The sequence below is a fragment of the Pituophis catenifer genome, unplaced genomic scaffold (genome assembly GCF_029215685.1).
Source record: "Pituophis catenifer annectens isolate HBS135680 unplaced genomic scaffold, rPitCat1.0.hap2 SCAF_1, whole genome shotgun sequence".
In the NCBI taxonomy this organism is placed as follows: domain Eukaryota; kingdom Metazoa; phylum Chordata; class Lepidosauria; order Squamata; family Colubridae; genus Pituophis; species Pituophis catenifer.
The window spans coordinates 345,386,553-345,407,728 of NW_027256881.1; the positions used below are offsets into that span (position 1 = coordinate 345,386,553).

The 21,176-nt window shown below is 44.7% G+C and overlaps 1 protein-coding gene across 4 annotated transcripts in view; it reads left to right on the plus strand.

Moving 5' to 3' along the window:
- The first annotated feature begins 5,683 nt into the window (after window positions 1-5,683).
- LOC139317575 (dual specificity mitogen-activated protein kinase kinase 2) overlaps window positions 5,684-21,176 on the plus strand; it is a 114,470-nt gene continuing 98,977 nt past the window's right edge. For 2 of the 4 annotated variants that reach the window (XM_070944684.1, XM_070944682.1), the window contains exons 1-7: window positions 5,684-5,810; window positions 8,983-9,110; window positions 10,678-10,860; window positions 11,540-11,599; window positions 12,763-12,858; window positions 15,940-16,020; window positions 20,333-20,456. In XM_070944684.1, coding sequence (XP_070800785.1) covers window positions 5,745-5,810; window positions 8,983-9,110; window positions 10,678-10,860; window positions 11,540-11,599; window positions 12,763-12,858; window positions 15,940-16,020; window positions 20,333-20,456 — 738 coding nt within the window. In that variant the 5' untranslated portion in view covers window positions 5,684-5,744. Of the gene's footprint in view, window positions 5,811-8,982; window positions 9,111-10,677; window positions 10,861-11,539; window positions 11,600-12,762; window positions 12,859-15,939; window positions 16,021-20,332; window positions 20,616-21,176 lie in introns of all 4 variants that reach the window. The other 2 variants (XM_070944679.1, XM_070944672.1) reach the window with 2 other exon arrangements.

Sequence of the window (21,176 nt, forward strand, 5' to 3'; positions counted from 1 at the left end):
TCCACTCTCGCCTTGAAAGCTTCCAGTGATGAAGCTCCCACAACAGCTGAAGGCAACTTCTGTTCCCATTGGTGGATTGTTCTCACTGTCGGAAATTTTATCCTTATTTCTAGGTTGAATTTCTCCTTGATCGGTTTCCATCTGCGGGAAACAAGTTTCTTGTTTCTTGCAGAACCTGTAAGAAGCCATGCTAGCCTGTGAAGAAAATACATTGTGTACATTTGTAATCTCATGAGCTAGGCTGAAGTTTTGAGAATTGTATGTAGGAAGGCCTCTGCTACGATAGTTATTCTAATGTAAATTTTATTAATTTTCTATTAATTACATTTCTTAGTGCTTCATAAACAACATATTGTCTGGGTATTTAATTTGTTTAGCAATCTAGATTCCATTCTTACTCTCCACCCCTTTTTTCCAACCACTGGTAAAAATAAGTTCCATGTTTGATAATATTCTGTGTCTTCTTTTTCCTTGATTTTGAATGTAAGCCTATCCATTTCTGCACACTCTAATATCTTCTTAATTATCTCTTCATCTTGCAATGTTTCTTCATTTTTCCAATATTGTGCGAAGATAATCCTCCTTGCTGTTGTAATACTAAATACATACTTTTCTTATCAAATTTTTATGATATCATCCCTAATAAAAACATTTCAGATTTAAAATCTACATGTTTTCCTATTATCTTTTCTAATCACCTATGTATTTTTGCCCAATTTTTTTTTTTAGCACAAGTCCACCACATATAATAAAATGTGCCTGGTTTTTTTATTACATTTCCAACATTTGCTAGACATATTTTTAAGGATAAGGAGCCTTGGTGGCGCAGCAGACTAAAGTGCTGTTAAGTAGCACTTAGCTGCCAGCTGCCTGCAATTACTGCAAGTTCAAATCTCACCAGGCTCAAGGTTGACTCAGCCTTCCATCCTTCGGAGGTAGGTAAAATGAGGACCCGGATTGTGGGGGCAATAAGCTGACTTTGTATAAAAAAGAACACAGCTTGGGGGGGGGGGCGAAAACCCTACTAAGCAGATATATACAAAAGTATGAAGGCTATTGCTTAACGCATTGTAAGCTGCCCTGAGTCTCCAGAGAAGGGCGGCATATAAATCGAACCAATAAATAAATAAATAAATAAATAAATAAATAAATAAATAAATAAATAAATAAATAAATAAATAAATAAGCATTTTAGCTAACCTAGCAAGTGGTAATGATAGTTATTCTAGAGACAATCCTCTAGGAACTAAGAATTTAAAAAGAAGATTAAGAAATCATTAAAGAGGGGGAAATGGAAATTGTTCAATAGAATAGAATAGAATTCTTTATTGGCCAAGTGTGATTGGACACACAAGGAATTTGTCTTAAGTGTATATGGTCTCAGTGTACATAAAGAGAATAAAATACATTCATCAAGAATAAAAAGATACAATATATAAACAAAATGGAGTTAGTATTGTTTCTAAAATGCTTAGCATAAATGTATTAAGTGGAACAAACATGTCCCAGGTAAGATGTTGGCTGTGTAAAACCACAAGCCCACCGAGCTAAAAATGTCAGCCGAAACGGCAAGCAGAGGAAGTACAAGCAAAACCAGAGCCTATGCTAGCAAAAAGTAGGTTATGGTTTAAATGTAGTTGGAATAAAGGGAGTGGGAGCTTTTAGAGGCAATAAACTACATGCTTTTGACAGGATGTAGTATTAACAGTCTGTGTAAGGGGATAAAAAATCGAATGTATGCTTTATTCTGGGTACCCCCTTTTGGGAACCCCGTGTTTGCAAACACAGGGAATAAAATTCTTCGCTGCTTTCGAGTTAGTGTCTTGGGGGAATTCCATATGCAAAACTCGTCCTGTTTACAACCCACCTGTGGCTTCCTGTCTGGCCTTTGGAAAATAGTGTGGGATTCGTTGTCTAGTTTTGCAAGAAACAATCGCCAGCCAAAACGTTCCAAGAGAAAACAATGATAATTTTATTCACTTTGCAAAGAGGATGGGAGACACACACACATACACGCATGCACGCGCACACACACAGAGTGGACCCACCCTAAAACATCAATATGTTTGCTTTATTCTTTAAAGCAGGGGTCTCCAACCTTGGCCACTTTAAGACTTGTGGACATCAACTCCCAGAATTCCTCAGCCAGCAAAGCTTGAAGTCCACAAGTCTTAAAAGTTGCCAAGGTTGGAGACCCCTTCCTCTATTGCCTTTACCAATATTTACCTCCCACCTTTTCTTCATTGGCTTAGTAATTAATGCTGTCACAATCTATCGGAAGTGTCAAAAGGGAATACATTATCTCCACCCCTGATTACATCTCCCATTACTCTTAATTCTATCACCCCCCCCCCGCCCTTATTATTTATGAATTTCCTTTTCTGCTCCTAAGTTCCTAGAGGTTGTCTCTATCATATTGTAGAAAGTTAGCACCCACCCCTCTCCTAGAAGAATGAAATATTTTAGGAAATATTAAAAAGGCAGATTTTTTTTTTTTTTTAAATTTGATTTATATGCCGCCCTTCTCCAGAGACTCAGGGCGGCTTATAATGCGCTAAGCAATAGCCTTCATCCTTTTGTATATTTATACAAAGTCAGCTTATTGCCCCTACAATCTGGGTCCTCAATGTACCTACCTTAGAAAGGATGGAAGGCTGAGTCAACCTTGAGCCTGGTGAGATTCGAACCTGCAGTAATTGCAGGCAGCTGGTCTTAATAACAGGGTGCTTTAGACCACTGTACTACGAAGGCCCCATATTTCCCTGGATGAGAAATGGAGAAACATGTTTTATTTATTTATTTATTTATTTATTTATTATATTTCTATACCACCTTTCTCCCGTAGGACTCAAGGCGGTGTACAGTCAAGAAAAATATAGACACACAAACATCATAAAATTGCTAATTAAAATTATTACTTAGTTTGGTCAATTAAATAAAACCCAGAATTAGATAACATTTAAAAAATCATTCACATGTTCGTATGTTTAGCCCCGCCTGTTGGAACATCAGGGTCTTGAGGGCACGGCGGAAAGCACGGAGATCAGGGATATTCCGTATCTCCGGGGGCAGTTCATTCCAAAGGGTTGGAGCCCCCACAGAGAAGGCCCTCCCCCTGGGAGTCGCCAGTCGACAGAATTTGACTGACGGGACCCTGAGTAGTCCCTCCCTGTGAGAACGAACTGGTCGGTGGGAGGCTATTGGTGGCAAAAGACGGTCTCGTAGGTACCCAGGTCCTACGCCATGGAGCGCTTTAAAGGTGATAACTAACACCTTGAATCGCACCCGGAAGACCACCGGGAGCCAGTGCAGCTCGCATAGGAGAGGTGTTACATGGGTCTAACGAGCTGCGCCCATAATCATCCGCACGGCTACATTCTGGACCAATTGGAGCCTCCGGGTGCTTTTCAAGGGGAGCCCCATGTAGAGAGCATTACAGTAGTCCATACGGGAGGTAACTAGGGCATGAGTGACCGTGCGCAAGGTGTCCCGATCCAGAAAGGGACGCAACTGGCGGATCAGGCAAACCTGATAAAAGGCACCCCTGGCCACGGCCGTCAAATGATCTTCTAAAGATAACCGTGAATCCAGGAGGACACCCAAGTTGCGGGCCCTCTCTGTGGGGAGCAAGATCTCATCCCCTATTGTCAGTGATGGTACTAGCTGACTATACCGGGACGCCGGAAGCCACAGCCACTCGGTCTTGGAGGGGTTGAGTCTGAGCTTGTTTCTCCCCATCCAGATCCGCACGGCCTCCAGGCAACGGGACATCACAGCAAGGGCATCATTGGGGTGGTCTGGGGTGGAGATGTATAGCTGTGTGTTTTAAAGACAAAGTAGCTCCCATCTTCCTGCCTCCACCCGCCCTTTGTCAATGGGCCAGAGGCAGAAACCCAATCCCCTCCCCCCCACACCTTTATCAATGGACCATCATCTGCAACACAATAGGACCCATCTAGCAACAGAAACTCCCCACATGGCACCTGGGAAGATTACATCAGCCAGCAAGGCTAGCTAAGACCCCCCACCCACCCCATGGGAGTCTGACAACCAATCAGGATACTCTTCCTGTGCCCCAGGAAGTTCAAAACCCAGAGAGGGTATAAAACCCAGGGACTCTCAGCATCTCTGCCCTTTTCTGCTCAGGAACTCAAACCATGCGGTCCTGTCCACTATTAAACCATCTTTCCAAGCAGTCTCCATGTTTCCAATGTCTTTTTCCCCCACTTGGAGCTGAACCCAGCAAGATATTTCTTCCAACAATATCATTTGTCAGAAATGGTGCTGGGGGTGATGGGACCTCCAAGGTCCCTTCCAACTCTGTTAATCTGTTAAATCAGTAAATTCTGCTTAAGGCTGGCTTTTAGCATTCCAGAGGCCCTCTGGTCCTAACTCCTACATACAATTCTCAAGCTTCAGCCTAGCTCATGAGATTAGAAATATATACAATGTATTTTCTTCACAGGCCAGCATGTCTTCTTAAGAGTTTCTGTAAAAACAATAGGCTCTGTTTCCCACAATAGCTTGACCCCCTCCTCTCTGTGGCAGCCCCTCAAATGTTGGAAGATGCTATCCTGTCACCCTGGTCCTTCTTTTCCTTAAACTACGCCTCCCCAATACTTGCAACCCGTTCGTCATATGTTTTAGCCTCCGAGCCCCTAATCATCTTGGTTGCTCTTCTCTTGGGACCTTGAAGGTCATCTAATCCAACCCCCTGCTGGAGCAGGAAACAATTTCAGGCCAAAAGGGTTATATTACACGTGCAAGCTGGCATTTTAAACCAGCTGGGTTCACCCAACAGACTCAATTGATTGACTGAATTGATCCATTTCTTCTCAGCTCTCCCAAATAGAGCCTTGGTGGCGCAGCAGACTAAAGTGCTGTTAAATAGCACCAGCTGGGTGCTGCAATTACTGCAAGTTCGAATCTCCCCAGGCTCAAGGTTGACTCAGCCTTCCATCCTTTCTAAGGTAGGTGAAATGAGGACCCAGTTTGTGGGGGCAATAAGCTGACTTTGTATAAATATACAAAAAGTATGAAGGCTATTGCTTTACGCATTGTAAGCCGCCCTGAGTCTCCAGAGAAGGGCGGCATATAAATTAAAGCAAAAAAAAAAAATTGTGTGATAGAAATTCGTCTTGGTGCATTAACAGGAGGAAGGACTAGTTGACCTCCAAGGTCCCTTCCAACTCTGTTACTGTTATTTATAAACTGCTACCTTGATCAACATTGCCATGTTCCTATTTTTGGGGGGTTGCTTGAACTCTCCTCCCCCCCCCAAAAAAAGCAACCCCCCCCCAAAAAAAACCCGCTGGAGAACTAAATACTGCTCTCCCTCCCTATTTCCCGCCTTTCCACCTTAACTGCCCTAAACAAAGATGGCGACGCCGGCTAGTTCACCTATCCACCACCACACATTCTCCCTCTCTCTCTCTCTCTCTCTCTCATTCCCAAACATGGCGGCCTCCCTCCTCAGACCAGCACCAAACATGACGGCCGCGACGTCATCACCTTTCCAAAGAAAGCAGCGCTCTCCGCCCAAAACAAAGATGGCGAACTTCTCTTTCTCTCACCCACAACTAATACTCCCGGAATGCGCTTGCGCAACTAAAAGGCCTTCCGGCCTCCTTTTTTTTCTCCCTCCCCCTACCGGAAGTTATCTGCTGAGGCGAGGGGGGGGGGTCTCCCTAATGATTCCCAACGAAACGATGAAGACGTAGCGGGGCGGCGAAGACAACGACGGGATGTCGGTGAATTACGCGGCGGGGTTGTCGCCCTACCCGGACAAAGGGAAATGTGGCCTCCCGGAGGTGAGGGGAAGGCGAGGAAGGCGAGAAGAGGCCTCGTTGCCATGGGAACGGGCCAGCCCCCCCCACCGCCCCCCCTTCCCCGCTGAGGGACCCTCAGCCATGGGAGTGAGCGAAGGCGTCGGGGGGGTGGGGAAACTGAGGCACGAAGGGGTGGGGTGGAGGGGGGACTTAAGAGCCTGAAGCAAGAAGGCCTGGAGGGAAACTGAGGCACGGAAGGAGAAGGGGGGAAACTGAGGCACAGGGGCTGCCCCTGAGGCGAGGGGGGGGGCATTGAGGGAGCTGATTCTCCCCCTTCCAGGGCAAAGGGTGGGGGGTGTCTCTAAAGTTGGCATTAAATAAATAAATAAATAAATAAGATAAAATGAAATAAAGTTAACATTAAATAAAGTTGGCATCATGGACTACAACTCCCAGAATCCCCCATCCATCATTGTGTGTATGTGTGTGTTCCTTTATCTTTCCTTTCAAGGGGTTTTACCAATGGGGCCCCATTGGAGGTGTGTGTGGGGGGGGGGGGAGGTGTCCATACAGGCAGGTGTCCTCTACTTACAATAGTTCGTTTAGTGACCGGAGTTAGGACCCTTTTTTAGACTTACGACTGTGGCAGCATCGTGGGGGTGGGGGTGTCACGCGATCAAAATTCAGGGGCTTGGCAACTGACTCGTATTTATGACGGTTGCAGCGTCCCCGGGGGGGCGGGGTGTCAGGTGCTGATCCCCTTTTGCGACCTTCCGTGGGGAAGCCACGTTCACTTAAAAATCCCTTTAACTGACTTTTAACTGCTGCAGTGATTCACTTAACGAGGGTGACAAGGAAGGGGGTAAAATGGGGCGAAATTCACCTTAACAAATGTCTCGCTTAAGCAACATACATTTGGGCTCGATTGAGGTCGCAAGTCAAGGACTAGCTGTATATAAGTAGTGCCTATTCTCAAAATTAAGCTCTGGTTTTGGTTTTTTAAAGTTTTGGGAGCTTTCTGGGTGGGTGGGTGGGTGCCTGTCTCTGTCTAACTACCTACGTCTGTCTATCTGTATCTTCATCTATCATCTATCTGTATTTCTTTATCTGTCTCTGTATCTATTATCTGTATCTATCTCTATCTTAATCTGTACATGTCTCTCTGTATCTCTTCATCTATTCCAGTGATGGCTAGCATTTTTGCCATCACATGCCAAAAGCGTGGGGAGCATGGGGGGGTTGCGCGCACACGTCCCCACTCCCATGATTCAATGCCTCCCTCGCGCCCCCCACGCATGTGCACACGACCTTCCCGTGCTACCCCTGCTTTTGGCATGTGACAGCAAAAAGGTTAATGGTGGGCCCGGTAGGCCCATTTTTCGCCCTCCCCAGGCTCCAGAGGCTTTTTTGGAGCCTGGGGAGGGTGAAAACAGCATTCTCTCCCCCCCCCCCCCCGAGGCCCTCCGGAGGCCGGAAACGGCTCGTTTCCTGATTTCCAGTGGGCCTGGAAGGCCCAAAAATCAGCTGGCTGGCGTGCTGATGCTGAGCTAGGGCAACGTTCACGTGCCCACAGATATGGCTCCGCGTGCCACCTGTGGCACCCGTGCCATAGGTTCACCATCACGGATCTATTCTATCATCTATCTGTCCCTATCATCTCTCTGTATCTCTCTTTATCTGTCTGTATATTTATCATCCATCTGTATTTATCCTATCTATCTATCTTATCTATCTATCTCTATCTTGATCTATCCATGTCTGTCTATATCTATCTATCTATCTATCTATCTATCTATCTATCTATCTATCTATCTGTCTATCTATCTATCTATCTTGATCTGTCCATGTCTGTCTGTCTGTCTATATGTCTGTCTGTCTGTCTGTCTATCTATCATCTATCTCTATCTTGATCTGTCCATGTCTGTCTGTCTGTCTGTCTGTCTGTCTGTCTGTCTGTCTATCTATCTATCTATCTATCTATCTATCTATCTATCTATCTTGATCTGTCCATGTCTGTCTGTCTGTCTGTCTGTCTGTCTATCATCTATCTCTATCTTGATCTATCCATGTCTGTCTGTCTGTCTATATCTATCTATCTATCTATCTATCTATCTATCTATCTATCTATTTATCTATCATCTATCTATCTCTATCTTGATCTGTCCATGTCTGTCTGTCTGTCTGTCTGTCTGTCTGTCTGTCTGTCTGTCTATATCTGTCTGTCTGTCTGTCTGTCTGTCTGTCTATCTATCTATCTATCTATCTATCTATCTATCTATCTATCATCTATTTCTATCTTGATCTATCCATGTCTGTCTGTCTGTTTATGTAATCTAATCTAATCTAATCTAATCTAATCTAATCTAATCTATTCTAATCGTTTTCACGATTGTGGTTGTAACAGCCATTCATTTGGTGACCGTTCAAAGTTACAACTGCACTGAAAAAAGTGATGGATGACCATTTTTCATAGTTATGACCATTGCCCCATCCCCGGGGTCACATGATACAAAATCCAGGCATTTGGCAACTGACATGTGATTGTTTCCATGTCCTGGGGTCCCTTGATCACCATTTGTGACCTTTCCAGCAGTCTTCCAATATGCAAAGTTAATAGGGGAAGCCAGATGTGTTTAACAACCGCGTCATTTAGTTAACCGCTGCAGTGATTCGCTTAACAACCGTGGCAAATAGCGTGTACTGTAAAATGGGGCAAAAAAACTCATTTAACCACAAGCCATGGAAATTTTGGGCTCAATCGTGGTTGTAAGTCCAGGACTTCCTGTACTAAGATATAACACAAGTCCTTAATCACCTCTGAGATAAAACAATCGGAAGAACAGATCTCCCCCATCATATAAAAACCTCAATTTAGCCAAAGAAGACCTAAAAACTTAACCATCACTTACTCAACATTTTATCAACCTGCTTCAAATACTTAGCAGGCATTAACCCTGGAATCCCTAAGTATGTCAATATTAATAGAATTAATATATTAAAATAGCAGAAAGCAACAAGGGCAGATTTAATCTGGGCAGGGGGCACCTAGGAGTGGGTTCTCTCTCAGCCTTAACATGGCATTTACACTGCTGGCTGCCGGTACCCAGTGTGGGGGTTCACCCCTTCAGAGGTGTTTCGGGGACCCGTTGCTCACCTCTGCCATGCAATCCAATCGACGCTCACTCTGATCTCATGTCTTCCATCTTTTGTTCAGATTTTCGATCCGCCGGACGAGTTGGAGAGGAAGATCCATCAGCTGGCTGACTTGATCCAGAATTCTTTCAACGTGGTCTTTCACACGGGGGCGGGTATCAGCACAGCTTCAGGGATCCCGGATTTCAGGTGAGGAAATGGACAGCCGAGGCCAGAGGTCTGGCTCAGAGGCCAAGCTTTACCTAACTCACAATTTTCAGACCAAGTTTTTGGATTCCAGGGACGGGAACAGCAGGCTTTGAATAAGCTAAATGAGGATGTGATTTTGGATTGGAAGCCATGCTCAGTGCACGGATGATGCCTTGAAAGCTCAATCTCATTTGGGGGGGATACAAGAAAAAGCCTGCAGATTTATAGTTGAATATTCCATCTAATACAGGTAGTCCTCATTTAGTGACTATTTGAAATTACCAATGGAACAGCTTACCTTCGGAAGTTGTGGGAGCTTCATCACTGGAGATTCACTTAACAACTGTATGGTTTAGCAACTTGGGGCTCAATTGTGGTTATAAATCGAGGACTAGCTGTATAATGGAATATAAACCAGGATCAGACGCCTCTCCTGGTTATGTTTGATTAATTGATTAATCCAGGAAGTCAGTTGAATTAAAGGCCAGGTTGAAGGAGTATAGCCTATCCTTGAAATTATTTCCATGACTTTTTCGTGAACAGTAAGGAAATAAAATCCTTCTGTCTTGGTATACCTACAGTTTCCCCTCTTTTTCCTCTCACCCACAAGGGGGTCATCAGCTTTCAGGAATATTCCGCCCACAGCTGCTCTTACCCTGTTCAAAGCTGGTTATTTTTCTTATTTTATTGATTAAATTGATACGCCACTCATCTTGCTGTGACGGGCGGTTTACGACACAATAAAAACAGTAATTGTTAAAACCGTCAATATAACATTAGAATCAAAGGCAATTAAGATGGAGGAGGGGAGCATACAATGGGGCAGGAGGTGGGGGGGGTCTTCTGTTTAACCCCAGTGACCTCCTCCAGAATGGCCTGACCCCCTCCGAGCCCCAGGCCAACCAGCAGAGCCAGGTCTTAAAAGCTGGGGGGGCAGATCTTGCCTCAAGGGGCACGATGTTCCAGAAGGCAGAAGCTACAGCAGAAAAAGGCCTTCTCATCCCTGTTGGCCGGAATTCCTTGGCCACTTTACGACTTGTGGACTTCAATTCCCAGAATTCCTCAGCCAGGATGTCCCTTCTGCTGTCAACAGGTCGGTCCAATCCCATCAGGTGAAACGGTTCCTCCGGTAGCCCTGAGTCATACCACCGACAGGTAGTCCTCGACCTACAACCACAATTGAGCCCCAGATTTCTGGCATCTAAGCAGGACAGTTCTTAAGTGAGCTTTGTCCCATTTTACGACCTTTTTTGCCACCGCTGTTAAACGAATCCCTGCAGTTCTTAAATGAGTCACATGGTTGTTTTAAGCGAATCTTGTCTTTCTCCAGTGATTTTGCTCGTCAGAAGGTCGCAAAAGGGGGATCACGTAACCCCGGGGCACGGTCATAAATATGAGTCAATGGCCAAGCGCCCGGATTTTGATCACGTGACCGCGACGGTCGCAAATGGTGTGGAAAATGGTCATTAAGTTACTTTTTTTCCCCCAATGCGGTTGCCACTTCAAGCAGTCACTAAACAAACTGTTGTAAGTGGAGGACCAACTGTGCTGCTCTCCCTTCGTGCAGAGGCCCGAATGGAGTGTGGACCATGGAGGAGCGGGGCTTGGTGCCCAAATTCGACACCACCTTTGAGAACGCGAGGCCGTCGAAGACTCACATGGCTCTGTTGGAGCTCCATCGAGTGGGCATCCTACACTTCCTGGTCAGCCAGAACATAGATGGGCTTCACGTGAGGTCCGGCTTCCCCAGGTAACGCTTACCTGCTTGAAACATTGCGGCCAATGAGGTGTCAAGTTAGGGCTTCTCCAAGAAATCGTCCTAGATCAGGGATGGAGAACGATGGCCCCTTTATGATTTGTGGACTTCAACTCCCAGAATTCCTGAGCAAAGAAGGAGAAAGAGAGGTGGAGTTGGAGAAGGAGGAGGAGAAAGAGTGGTGGTGAAGAAGAAAGTGTTGGGGAGATAGAAGGAGAAAGTGGTGGAGAAGGAGAAGAAAAAAGTGTTGGAAGAGGAGAAGGCTGGCTGTGGGGTGCTTAGTGCTCTCAGAGCTTGGTGCTTTTCTTGCAGACATTTTATGACCCAACCTGGAATACCATCAGTGCTAGAAGGGAGAGGGGGTTTTGTGGAGAGGAGGAGGAGGAGGAAGAAAAGAACGTGGGCGGTTAGGGGGGTCCTTGGTGCTCTCTGAACTTGGTGGTTTCCTTGCAGACATTTCATGACCCAACTAGGTAACATCATCAGAGTTAGAAGGCAGTGGGGCTTGCTCTCCATTTATGTACTAGTAGCTTGAATGTTCTTGGTAGTTCCTTGATTACGCTATTACGCCACTAGTATATAAACAGGGAGGAAATTCCACAAGTCTTAAAGTCCCCTTTTAGTGCATCTGATCTCCCCCGTCTAGCAATTTTTCTTCATGTCTCTGCTCTAGGGACAAGCTAGCAGAACTGCATGGGAACATGTTCGTAGAGGAATGCATGAAATGTGGCAAGTATGTTCCTTTTATTCCCCCCCCCCAAGCTTCTTTTACATGCCTGAAAACAAATGTCACTTTTAATCATGGTGGTTTTTTTAACTAAGGATGCTCAGAATTCTTAAAGCATCCTCGGCTGGGTCTCTCTTAGCAAGACATCATCATCATCATCTTTTAACGACCCCATGATCCCTTGTGGGGTGGAGTCTGGGCAACAGAATGGAGTTGACTGTTTACTGGCCGGATATCGTTCCTGTCGCCAGTGCGGAGTTTTGTTCAGCAGATATATTCTCATTGTGCCCAGAGAGAGAAATATCTGCCTCTACCTAGGATTGAACTCACAGCCCCCTGATTGTGAGGCGAGAGCTCCACTTCTACGCCACTTCACCACTCCTCTCTCTTAGCAAGACATCCTCCCCTAATTTTAGTCAAGAGCAGGATCTGGATCTTCCCCAGCCCAGTGAAAGTATCTCAGCAGCCTATCCGGTTGCCGATTCCCCACAAGTCAGGGACTCAGCCCAAGAGGCAGCTGTTCCCACACCTGGAAGTAGAAGATGCTCATCTGGGTTGGGAGCTGTTAATCCACAGTCACCCCTCCGTCCAAGAATTGGATGGCAGCAATATTCCCATTTGGTCTACTGGATAAGACACCAAGGTTAGAAACTGGGAGACTGAGAGTTCTAGTCCTGCTTTAGGGCATGAAAGCCAGCTGGGTGACTTTGGGCCAATCACCAGGAGACTCTGAGTTCTAGTCCCGCCTTAGGCATGAAAGCCAGCTGGGTAACTTTGGGCCATTCACCAGGAGACCGTGAGTTCTAGTCCCGCCTTAGCCAGCTGGGTGACTTTGGGCCAATCACCAGGAGACTGTGAGTTCTAGTCCCGCCTTAGGCATGAAAGCCAGCTGGGTGACTTTGGGCCAATCACCAGGAGACTGTGAGTTCTAGTCCTGCCTTAGCCATGAAAGCCAGCTGGGTGACTTTGGACCGGTCCCTCTCTCTCAGCCCAACCCACCTCACAAGGTTGTTGTGAAAGTAAGAGGAGGAAGGTGTGTTAGATAGTTTTGCCGGCCTGAGTTATTCGTAAAAATAAGGAAGACGGGATACAAATTAAAGAAATACAAATGAATAAATAAAGGTCTGGTTATCATTGCCGCAGCCGTGTCTTCTTTTCATTTTTTTAAGGCAATACGTGAGGGACACCGTTGTGGGCACCATGGGGCTCAAACCCACCGGCCGGCTCTGCGACGTCTCCAAACACCGAGGGCTCCGATCCTGCAGGTGCGTGCCCCACGGCTGCCTCCCCTGACCGCTCCCCATGGGTCCTTCGGAGAGCCCCGATCACACCCCACTCCATCAAGTCACACAAAGACAGAACCGGCATCTGTTCACATGACGTGCTACACTTCCGTTTGCCTTTTCATTGATTGGCAATGTGGTGTGAACGCAACCCATTGGATACCTTAATTACAGGTAGCTCTCCACTTACGACAGTTCTTTTAGTGACCTTCAAAGTTACAATGGCGCTGAAAAATGGGACTTATGACTGTTTTTCACACTTACGACCTTTGCAGCCTCCCCATGGCCACGTGATCCAAATTCAGATGCTTGGCAAACGGTTCATATTTATGACGGTTGCTGTGTCCCAGGTGGGGGAGTCACATGATCCCCTTTTGCGACCTTCTGACGAGCAAAATCAACGGAGAAACCAGATTCACTTAACAACCGAGTTACTTAACTTATCAACTGTCAGGGTTCACTTAACAACCGGAGGAAGAAAGGTGATAAAATGGGACAAAACTCATTTAACAAATGTCTCATTTAACAATGGAAAGTTTGGGCTCCATTGTGTCGTAAGTCAAGGACAACCTTGTACTTGGTTATTCCATATCCAGCCTATTCCGAAGCCAGTCACCTCATTAAGACTCATTTGTGAATCAGTGAATTTCTTTCCACTTTAAAAAACTTAAAATTCTTTTGAAGAATTCCTCCCCAGCTTTTGCCTAACCCTTGGTTCTTCTCTCTCTCTCTCTCTCTCTCTCTCTCTCTCTCTCTCTCTCTCTCTCTCTCTCCCTCCCTCCCTCCCTCCCTCCCTCCCTCCCTCCCTCCCTCATGCCTGGCCTTCCTTTCTTTTTTTAACTCTGCCTCTGCCACTAAGATAGTCCTTGACTTACGACGGGTCACTTAGCAACCACTCAAAGTTACGACAGACCTTCCCCCAGCAGTAATTACAATGCATTTCCCAAATTCTGATAAGCTGGGCACGTGAGCCCATTTTCAGCATTTAGCAACCGGCCTGCATTTATGGCCATTTACAGGGATCGCAGGACTACGATTTATAACCTTTTGCCGAAATGCTGGCGTTTATTTCCAGTTTTCGGCAAAAGAAAAAAAAACAACCTTCAGAGAATACTAGATTTGCTTCATGACTGTGGCGTTTATTTAACGACTGTAGATTCGCTTAAAGACCATGCTGATTTGTTTAAAAATTGCTGGGGAAAAAAGGTCGTAAAATTGAGTTGCTCATGTGATAACTTGCTCTACAACTGTCACACGACCATAATGGAAAGGCTCCATTATGGTCATAAGTCGAGGAGTACCTGCACAACAATGCCTTTCTCACAGTCTCCAATTCTTGAACCCCCTTCTGGGCTCCCTTAATTCTAATCAGAATAGAGCTGGAAGGGACCTTGGAGATCTTCTAGTCCAGCTCCCTGCTCAAGCAGGGGATCCTATACCATTTCAGACAAGTGGTTGTCCAGTCTCTTCTTAAAAACCTCCAGTGATGGATCCCCCACAACTTCTGGTGGCAAGCTGTTCCACTGGTTAATTTGGTTCAAAGTGATTAAAAAGTGTCAGCTAAAGGCTGGGGAGGATGCAGTGGGTCTCCCCTTCCCCCTCGTACTTTGGAGCAAAATGTGAGTTATGGACTGGGAAGTTCTTAATGGGTGGCCTTTGCACCCCACAGCTGCCACTAGAATCTGGGAAGGGCAAAGGGGAATCGCTTCTCAGCTTAAATGCTTTAAACTGGCATTAAATCTCCTTGACAAGATTATTAATTGGGGTCCTTCGTGGAGAGGAGAGCTGCTAAGGAAACAGGCAGGCAGAAGATGGATTGTCTCAACAGTCTCCCTGTCAATTTACACCCGTCTCTCAGTCATTCATTGCGCCATCGACTGCAGGAAGAAAGTTGGAAGGGACCTTGGAGGTCTTCTAGTCCAACCCCCTGCTCAAGCAGGAAACCCTACACCATCTCAGATAAGTGGCTGTCCAGTCTCTTCTGAAAAGCCTTCAGTAATGAAGCACCTACAACTTCTGGTGGCAAGCTGTTCCACTGGTGAATTGTCCTCACTGTTAGGAAGTTTCTCCTTAGTTCTAGGTTGCTTCTCTCCTTGGTTAGTTTCCACCCATTGCTTCTTGTCCTGCCTTCAGGTGCTTTGGAGAATAGGTTGACCCCCTCCTCTTTGGGGCAGCCCCTCAAATATTGGAAGACTGCATTCATGTCCCCCTTAGTCCTTCTTTTCTCTCGACTGGCCAAACCCAAATCCTGCAACTGTTCTTCATATTCTTCCCTTCCTTTGGCCTATCCAAGATTCTCTCAACTGGAGATTGCAAATGGCCATAAATGCAAGTTGGTTCTCGAACACCAACTTGCACCAACGCCAAAATGTGATCACATGACCATGGGGGTGTGGTGTAGGCACCAGAAATTCAAATCAGGGCTATGGGGGTGGGGTCGCCCATAGTAACTGCAATGGTCGTAAGTGTGAAAAACAGTCCTAAGTCACTTTTTTCAGCGCCGTTGTCATTTCAAACGATCACTAAATGAACTGTTGTAAGTCGAGGACTACCTATTAAGGGTCTCTCTGGCCGGGGAATTCTGGGAGTTGAAGTCCCCGCGTGTTAAAAGTTGCAGAGTTTGGAGACCCCCCCTGATCTGTAGAATGAGGCGGAGATCGGATGCAAACTCCGATTGGCTAAACAGGAGAAGTCCAAGCTGTCTGTCAAGCTTCCTGCAAAAAAAAAATCCCATGAGATCCGTTTCTATTCCTCCCTCCCAAAATCAGATCCTCCCTTTCTCTATTTTGTGAGCTGCTTGCTTTAAAAAGGCACTTAATACCCGTTCAGCTCCCAATTCCTGGCCGCTGGAGTTTGGAAGGCAGGGCTAGGAAGGGTGAGTTGGGGTCTTCATTCACTTCTTCCAAGTCTCTGGAGGAAGAAGAAGGGGGGGGGGGGTTGAGCCTCCTGATCATAGAAATACACCCCAAAACTCTGGGAGGGAGGGAATGTATTTTAAAAAATGCTTTTATTTCCTATTCACAGTTGGTTTGATCGGTGTGCCTTTTGTGTTTCTTCTTAAAGAGGCAAATTAATGGACACCATTTTAGACTGGGAAGATTCCCTGCCAGACCGGGACCTCAATTTGGCCTCCGAAGCCAGCAGGTATGTTTTCCTCCTCACGGTTCTTTCTTTCTTTCTTTCTTTCTTTTTTTTGTAAACAAGTTTTATTAAAATTTTTCTTTCATTATACATACTTTATGACTGGGTCACATCTTATATGTATATATTAATTTTTATAATCTATTCCAATCTTCCCGCTTTTTCCATATTCATCCCTTTTATATAATTCTTTATATATATTTATTTATATTTATATATACGGACAGCATAACTTGGTCTGTTGTGTGGATGTTTGGGTGGTTTAGGGGAGGGGAAATTGTGGTGGGTGGGAGTGTGTTTGTGGATTGTTATGTGTTGGACCTGGCCTTTGGGGGGGTACACCAACGAAAAGTGAATTTCGTTGTATGGGTAAACTGGGTATACACACACAATGACAATAAAGTTATTATTATCACAAATTCATCATTTTTCACCATGTCTTGTTATTTCATCTCTCTTCTCCCTCCCCCCCCCCCAGTACATTTTACATATTTCCAATTTTGGCCATAATATTTTTTTTCCATGTTTCTTTATCTTATCTTAATCTCTTCTTAATACATAATACATAAACAGTATCACTATCTGCCCTTAATTCCTAATTTCTTACATCAATTAATTATCTTATTTCTTCATTTACATCATATATTGTTCAAGATCCCATCCCACTTTTTAACATTTCAATTTTGTCTCTTAATTTAACTTATCTTCATAATTAACCCAATTACCATTTCATTTTTCATCTGTTATTCCGTTTTGCTATAAGCAGTATACATCATCATATTCATTTCTTACATTAAAACCCTTTAACTTAATTGACCATCCACAATTAATAATATTAATACGGTTTCCTTAAATCTACTATTATATACCTTATTCCCCTTTCTCCTTTCCACTATTCTTTCCCTCTTCAACCATTTTCTCTTGGTCTTTCCAAAATTCCACTTCTTGGTAATTTCCTTCTTTTATTCCATTCTTTTAACTTCTCCTTTTTCTTTTTTTTCTTTTTGTATTTATTTTATCTTTTTCTCACTTTTAGATATATTACTTGAGTAAATCTCCCCAAGCTTTCTCCTAGTCTCTTTTCACTGTTTTCTTCTTTTCCCTTTGTTTGAATCTTTTTGGGGGAATATTCCCCCCATCCACTCTTTTTTTGCCACTGTTAATCCCAGTGAAATCGTCTGTTTTTTACTTTCATTTCCTTTTCTTTCAGTATTATTTTCTTGCTCCTCATTTATGCTCCCTTTTTCCTGTTCTGTGTATTCCAACAAAATTTCTGACTTTTTATTACCCTTTAATGATTCACACATATTTTTAAGCATCTCAATTAATTCCTCACACATCCAAGACTCCATATTGTCAATTTAAATTTTTAAAAAACTTTTACTTTATATTTAATTAAAATTCTAAAGTTTATATAGTCTCTTATAGTATCCAATTCAAATATTTATCCAATCCGCTCCAAATTAAAGTTTTGTTCTCTTTCACAACCGTTGAAAGATGAAATGAAGCAGTTCAGAAAAACAGATACTCCTTAAAAGTTCTCACAGTTTCCGGATTAAATCAAGGTCACAGCTATTGTTTTTTCTTCTATCTTCCAATCTATATTGCAATACTCACTTTCCGCCAGCAGATGTCTCTCTCAAATCCACAATATTCTCAGGTCTGCTAAGTATCAAAGCTGTCAAAAATGTTTTAAATCCACATAAAGAGTTCTTTTCCTCAGGTTTCTTTTTCTTTTATTGTTTTTAGTTTCTCCAAATTCAATTTTAAATCCAGTTGTAAAATTTTCTTTCTTGGGCTTTAGTATTTTACCATCCTCTTTGTTCTTCTCCTTTCAAATGTAAAAATTATCAAAAATATTTTTAATCCACATAGAAAGTACTTTCCCTCGTTTTTTTTTCTTTTATTATTTTTAATTTCTCCAAATCCAATTTTAAATCCAGTTGTAAAATTTTCTTTCTTGGGCTTTAGTATTTTACCATCCTCTTTGTTCTTCTCCTTTCAAATGTAAAAATTATGAAAAATATTTTTAATCCACATAGAAAGTACTTTCCCTTGGTTTTTTTTTTCTTTTATTATTTTTAATTTCTCCAAATCCAATTTTAAATCCAGTTGTAAAATTTTCTTTCTTGGGCTTTGGTATTTTAACCTCCTCCTTAAACTGACTTCGTATAAAATAGAACACCGCTTGGGGGGGCCAAAAGCCCTATTAAGCAGGTATATATAAAAGTATGAAGGCTATTGCTTAAAAGCATTGTAAGCTGCCCTGAGTCTCTGGAGAAGGGCGGCATATAAATCAAACTAATAAATAATAATAAATAAATAAATCCTCTTTATTCTTCTCCCTCTATTAACTTTCCCAAGTGCCAATTAGCTGCTCATTTCCGCTCCAGGACACCTTTCAAAGTTGTTAAAAAATTTTCTTTTTTACCTGTGAGTTGGCCAATCACTCACCCGGTACCAGCACTCCATTCAGACACCGCTCCTGCACAGAAAACGTAGTCCAGTTGCCCCCGCTTCAGAGCGGTCATTTTTCAATGGCTGCCACGCCCACCACTGGTTCAAAGAGCAGCCTCCGACCTTTCGAGGAACTTGTCTGTTCCTCTTGGTTGTCCGAGGCACCTCTCCTTCTTCACCGTCCCTACAGGACGGTTCTGGTCCAAAGACCCCCCCGACAGGGGTTTGTCCGGCTGGATTTTCACAGAGCTTGTCGGAGCCCACTATTTTTCCAGCCGTCTCGCCGCAACACTTCTGGTTCTCCAAATACCACTGGTTCTGAATTTCTGTTGGGTTGGGTCTTTCTGAATCTATACAGCGGTTGGCAGAAGCTGCGGTTGAGGAACCCAAGGTGAACACAAATGAGGCTCATAAACCAGTTGAAATGTCACTAATAGAAGACAATATTTGTAGCACAGGATTGAACCGTGAGGTCTGAGCTGGGTGGTTTCCTTGCAGACGTTTCGCAACCCAGCTAGGTAACATCATCAGTCCTAAAAGGCAGTGAGTTTTGTGGAGAGGAGGTGGAGGAGGGCTCAGGGTTGAAATGAAGGGTCCTCGGTGCTCTCTGAGCTTGGTGGTTTTCTTGCAGATGTTTCGTGACCCAGCTAGGTAACGTCATCAGTGCTAGAAGGGAGTCGCACTTGCTCTCTGTTTATATACAAGTTGTCAAGTATTAATACTCCAAGGAGCTACCAACTGAGACCAACAAGCAAACAAAAAACAATAAGCTAACCAAGCAGGCATCAAGACCACTCCCACCAACATTGGCAGGGCTACTCACTTGCATATAAACAGAGAGCAAAGCCCCCTCCCTTGTAGCACTGATGATGTTGCCTAGTTGGGCCATGAAACGTCTGTGAGAAAACCATCAAGCTCAGAGAACATCAAGGACCCAACAGCTGCTCTCCTCCTCCTCCTCCTCCTCCACAAAACTTCACTGCCTTACCCTGTTCTGTCCCCATCCCACACACGCACCCCCACGGACGGCCCGGAGTTAATAAGCCACACAACAAAATCTTTGAAGATAAAGCTGGCAGCAACACATTGGCTAGCTGCCAATTCAGACTTTACTCACACAAAACAAAGATTAGACTGCAAGTATTCCGATAAAGCAGGCAGAGTTTCAACAATACAAGGATTAGTCCAAATGCAGTCCGACAAGGCAGGCAGAAGTCCAGTAACGCAGAGATCATGGATTATTTCTAGTTTTTGCTCGTCACAAACTGAACCGGCCACCACACCCACATTTATACCCTGTGGGATGTGGTCCAGTGACTCAGCTAATCTCTGGCACGCCTTCCCCTCTGCTGCGCACGCTTCTCCCTGCGCCACTGCCGAGGATCCAGCCAGCACTTATCTCCTTCTTCGCTGTCCAACTGTGGCTGCGGGGACGTGCTTGGCTCTGGGCCTATCTCTTGGCCTTTGGTGTCCTCCGGAGGCATTGCCAGAGAGGAGGGTCCTGGAGAGGGAGGCCTTGCCAACTCCTCTCCCTCACTCTCAGAGTCTGCATCTGTCGATAGCCCAGGCTCAGGCAACGGAGCCACAACATACCCAAACTAGGGAGAGCAGAGCCAGCCAGTGGGCTTGAGTCCCATCTTGCCCACAATGGTGTCCCTCCCATATGGCCTTAAAAAATAAAAGAGACGGGCCACAACAACGACAACCAGGTCTTATTTATTTATTCATTTATACTTAATTTGTATCCTGTCTTTATTATTTTTGCGGGCAGGACAATTAAGGTAGGGGTGGTAAAAATCCTGCTCCACTTGCCCCTTTGAAAAGGGTCTCCACGGCTGATTTCTCCTCTGCTTGCCAGGAGGGCATCCTTATCCATCACCCTGGGGACCTCACTGCAAATTAAGCCCAGCGGGGACCTTCCGCTACTGACCAAGAAGAAAGGCGGGAAGCTGGTGATTGTCAACCTGCAGCCCACCAAGCACGTGAGTATGCGCCAGGCTCTTCCCACGACTGGACCGTTGACCCTCAATGCTTTGCTTTCAGCTCCTCTAGGGCAGTCCTTTTGGTTGGGAAAAAGAGCAACGGATAACCGACAAGCCAGGATCCTCTTCTCTTGGGCTAGTTGGAGAAGGAGGAGGAAGGTAGGTCTTCAGTACTCGGCTGTCAGATTCAATAAACCAGGAGCCAGAATAGAGTTCAAAAGTACTCAGAGTTTGTTTCCTGCTATATCATCGTCATCTTTTAACGACCCCATAATCCCTTGCGGGGTGGAGTCTGGGCAACTGAATGGAGCTGAGTTTTACTGGCCGGATGCCCTTCTGGTCACCAATGCGGAGTTTTGTTCAGCAGATATATTCTCATTGTGCCCAGAGAAATATCTGCCTCTACCTAGGATCGAACTCACAGCCTCCTGATTGTGAGTTGAGAGCTCCACCTCTAGGCCACCGTCTATTTCCTGCTATATATACACAATAATCTGATCTACTCATGGTCCAGGCAAATTGTCCACAGATAAGAATGGACCTCAAGGGGGGTACTAGAATTAAAAAGGGCCTGGTGGCTCAGCAGACTAAAAGCATTGTGATTAACACCAGCTGTCTGCAATTACTGTAAGTTCGAATCTCACCAGGCTCAAGGTTGACTCAGCCTTCCATCCTTTCTAAGGTAGGTAAACTGAGGACCCAGTTTGTGGGGGCAATAAG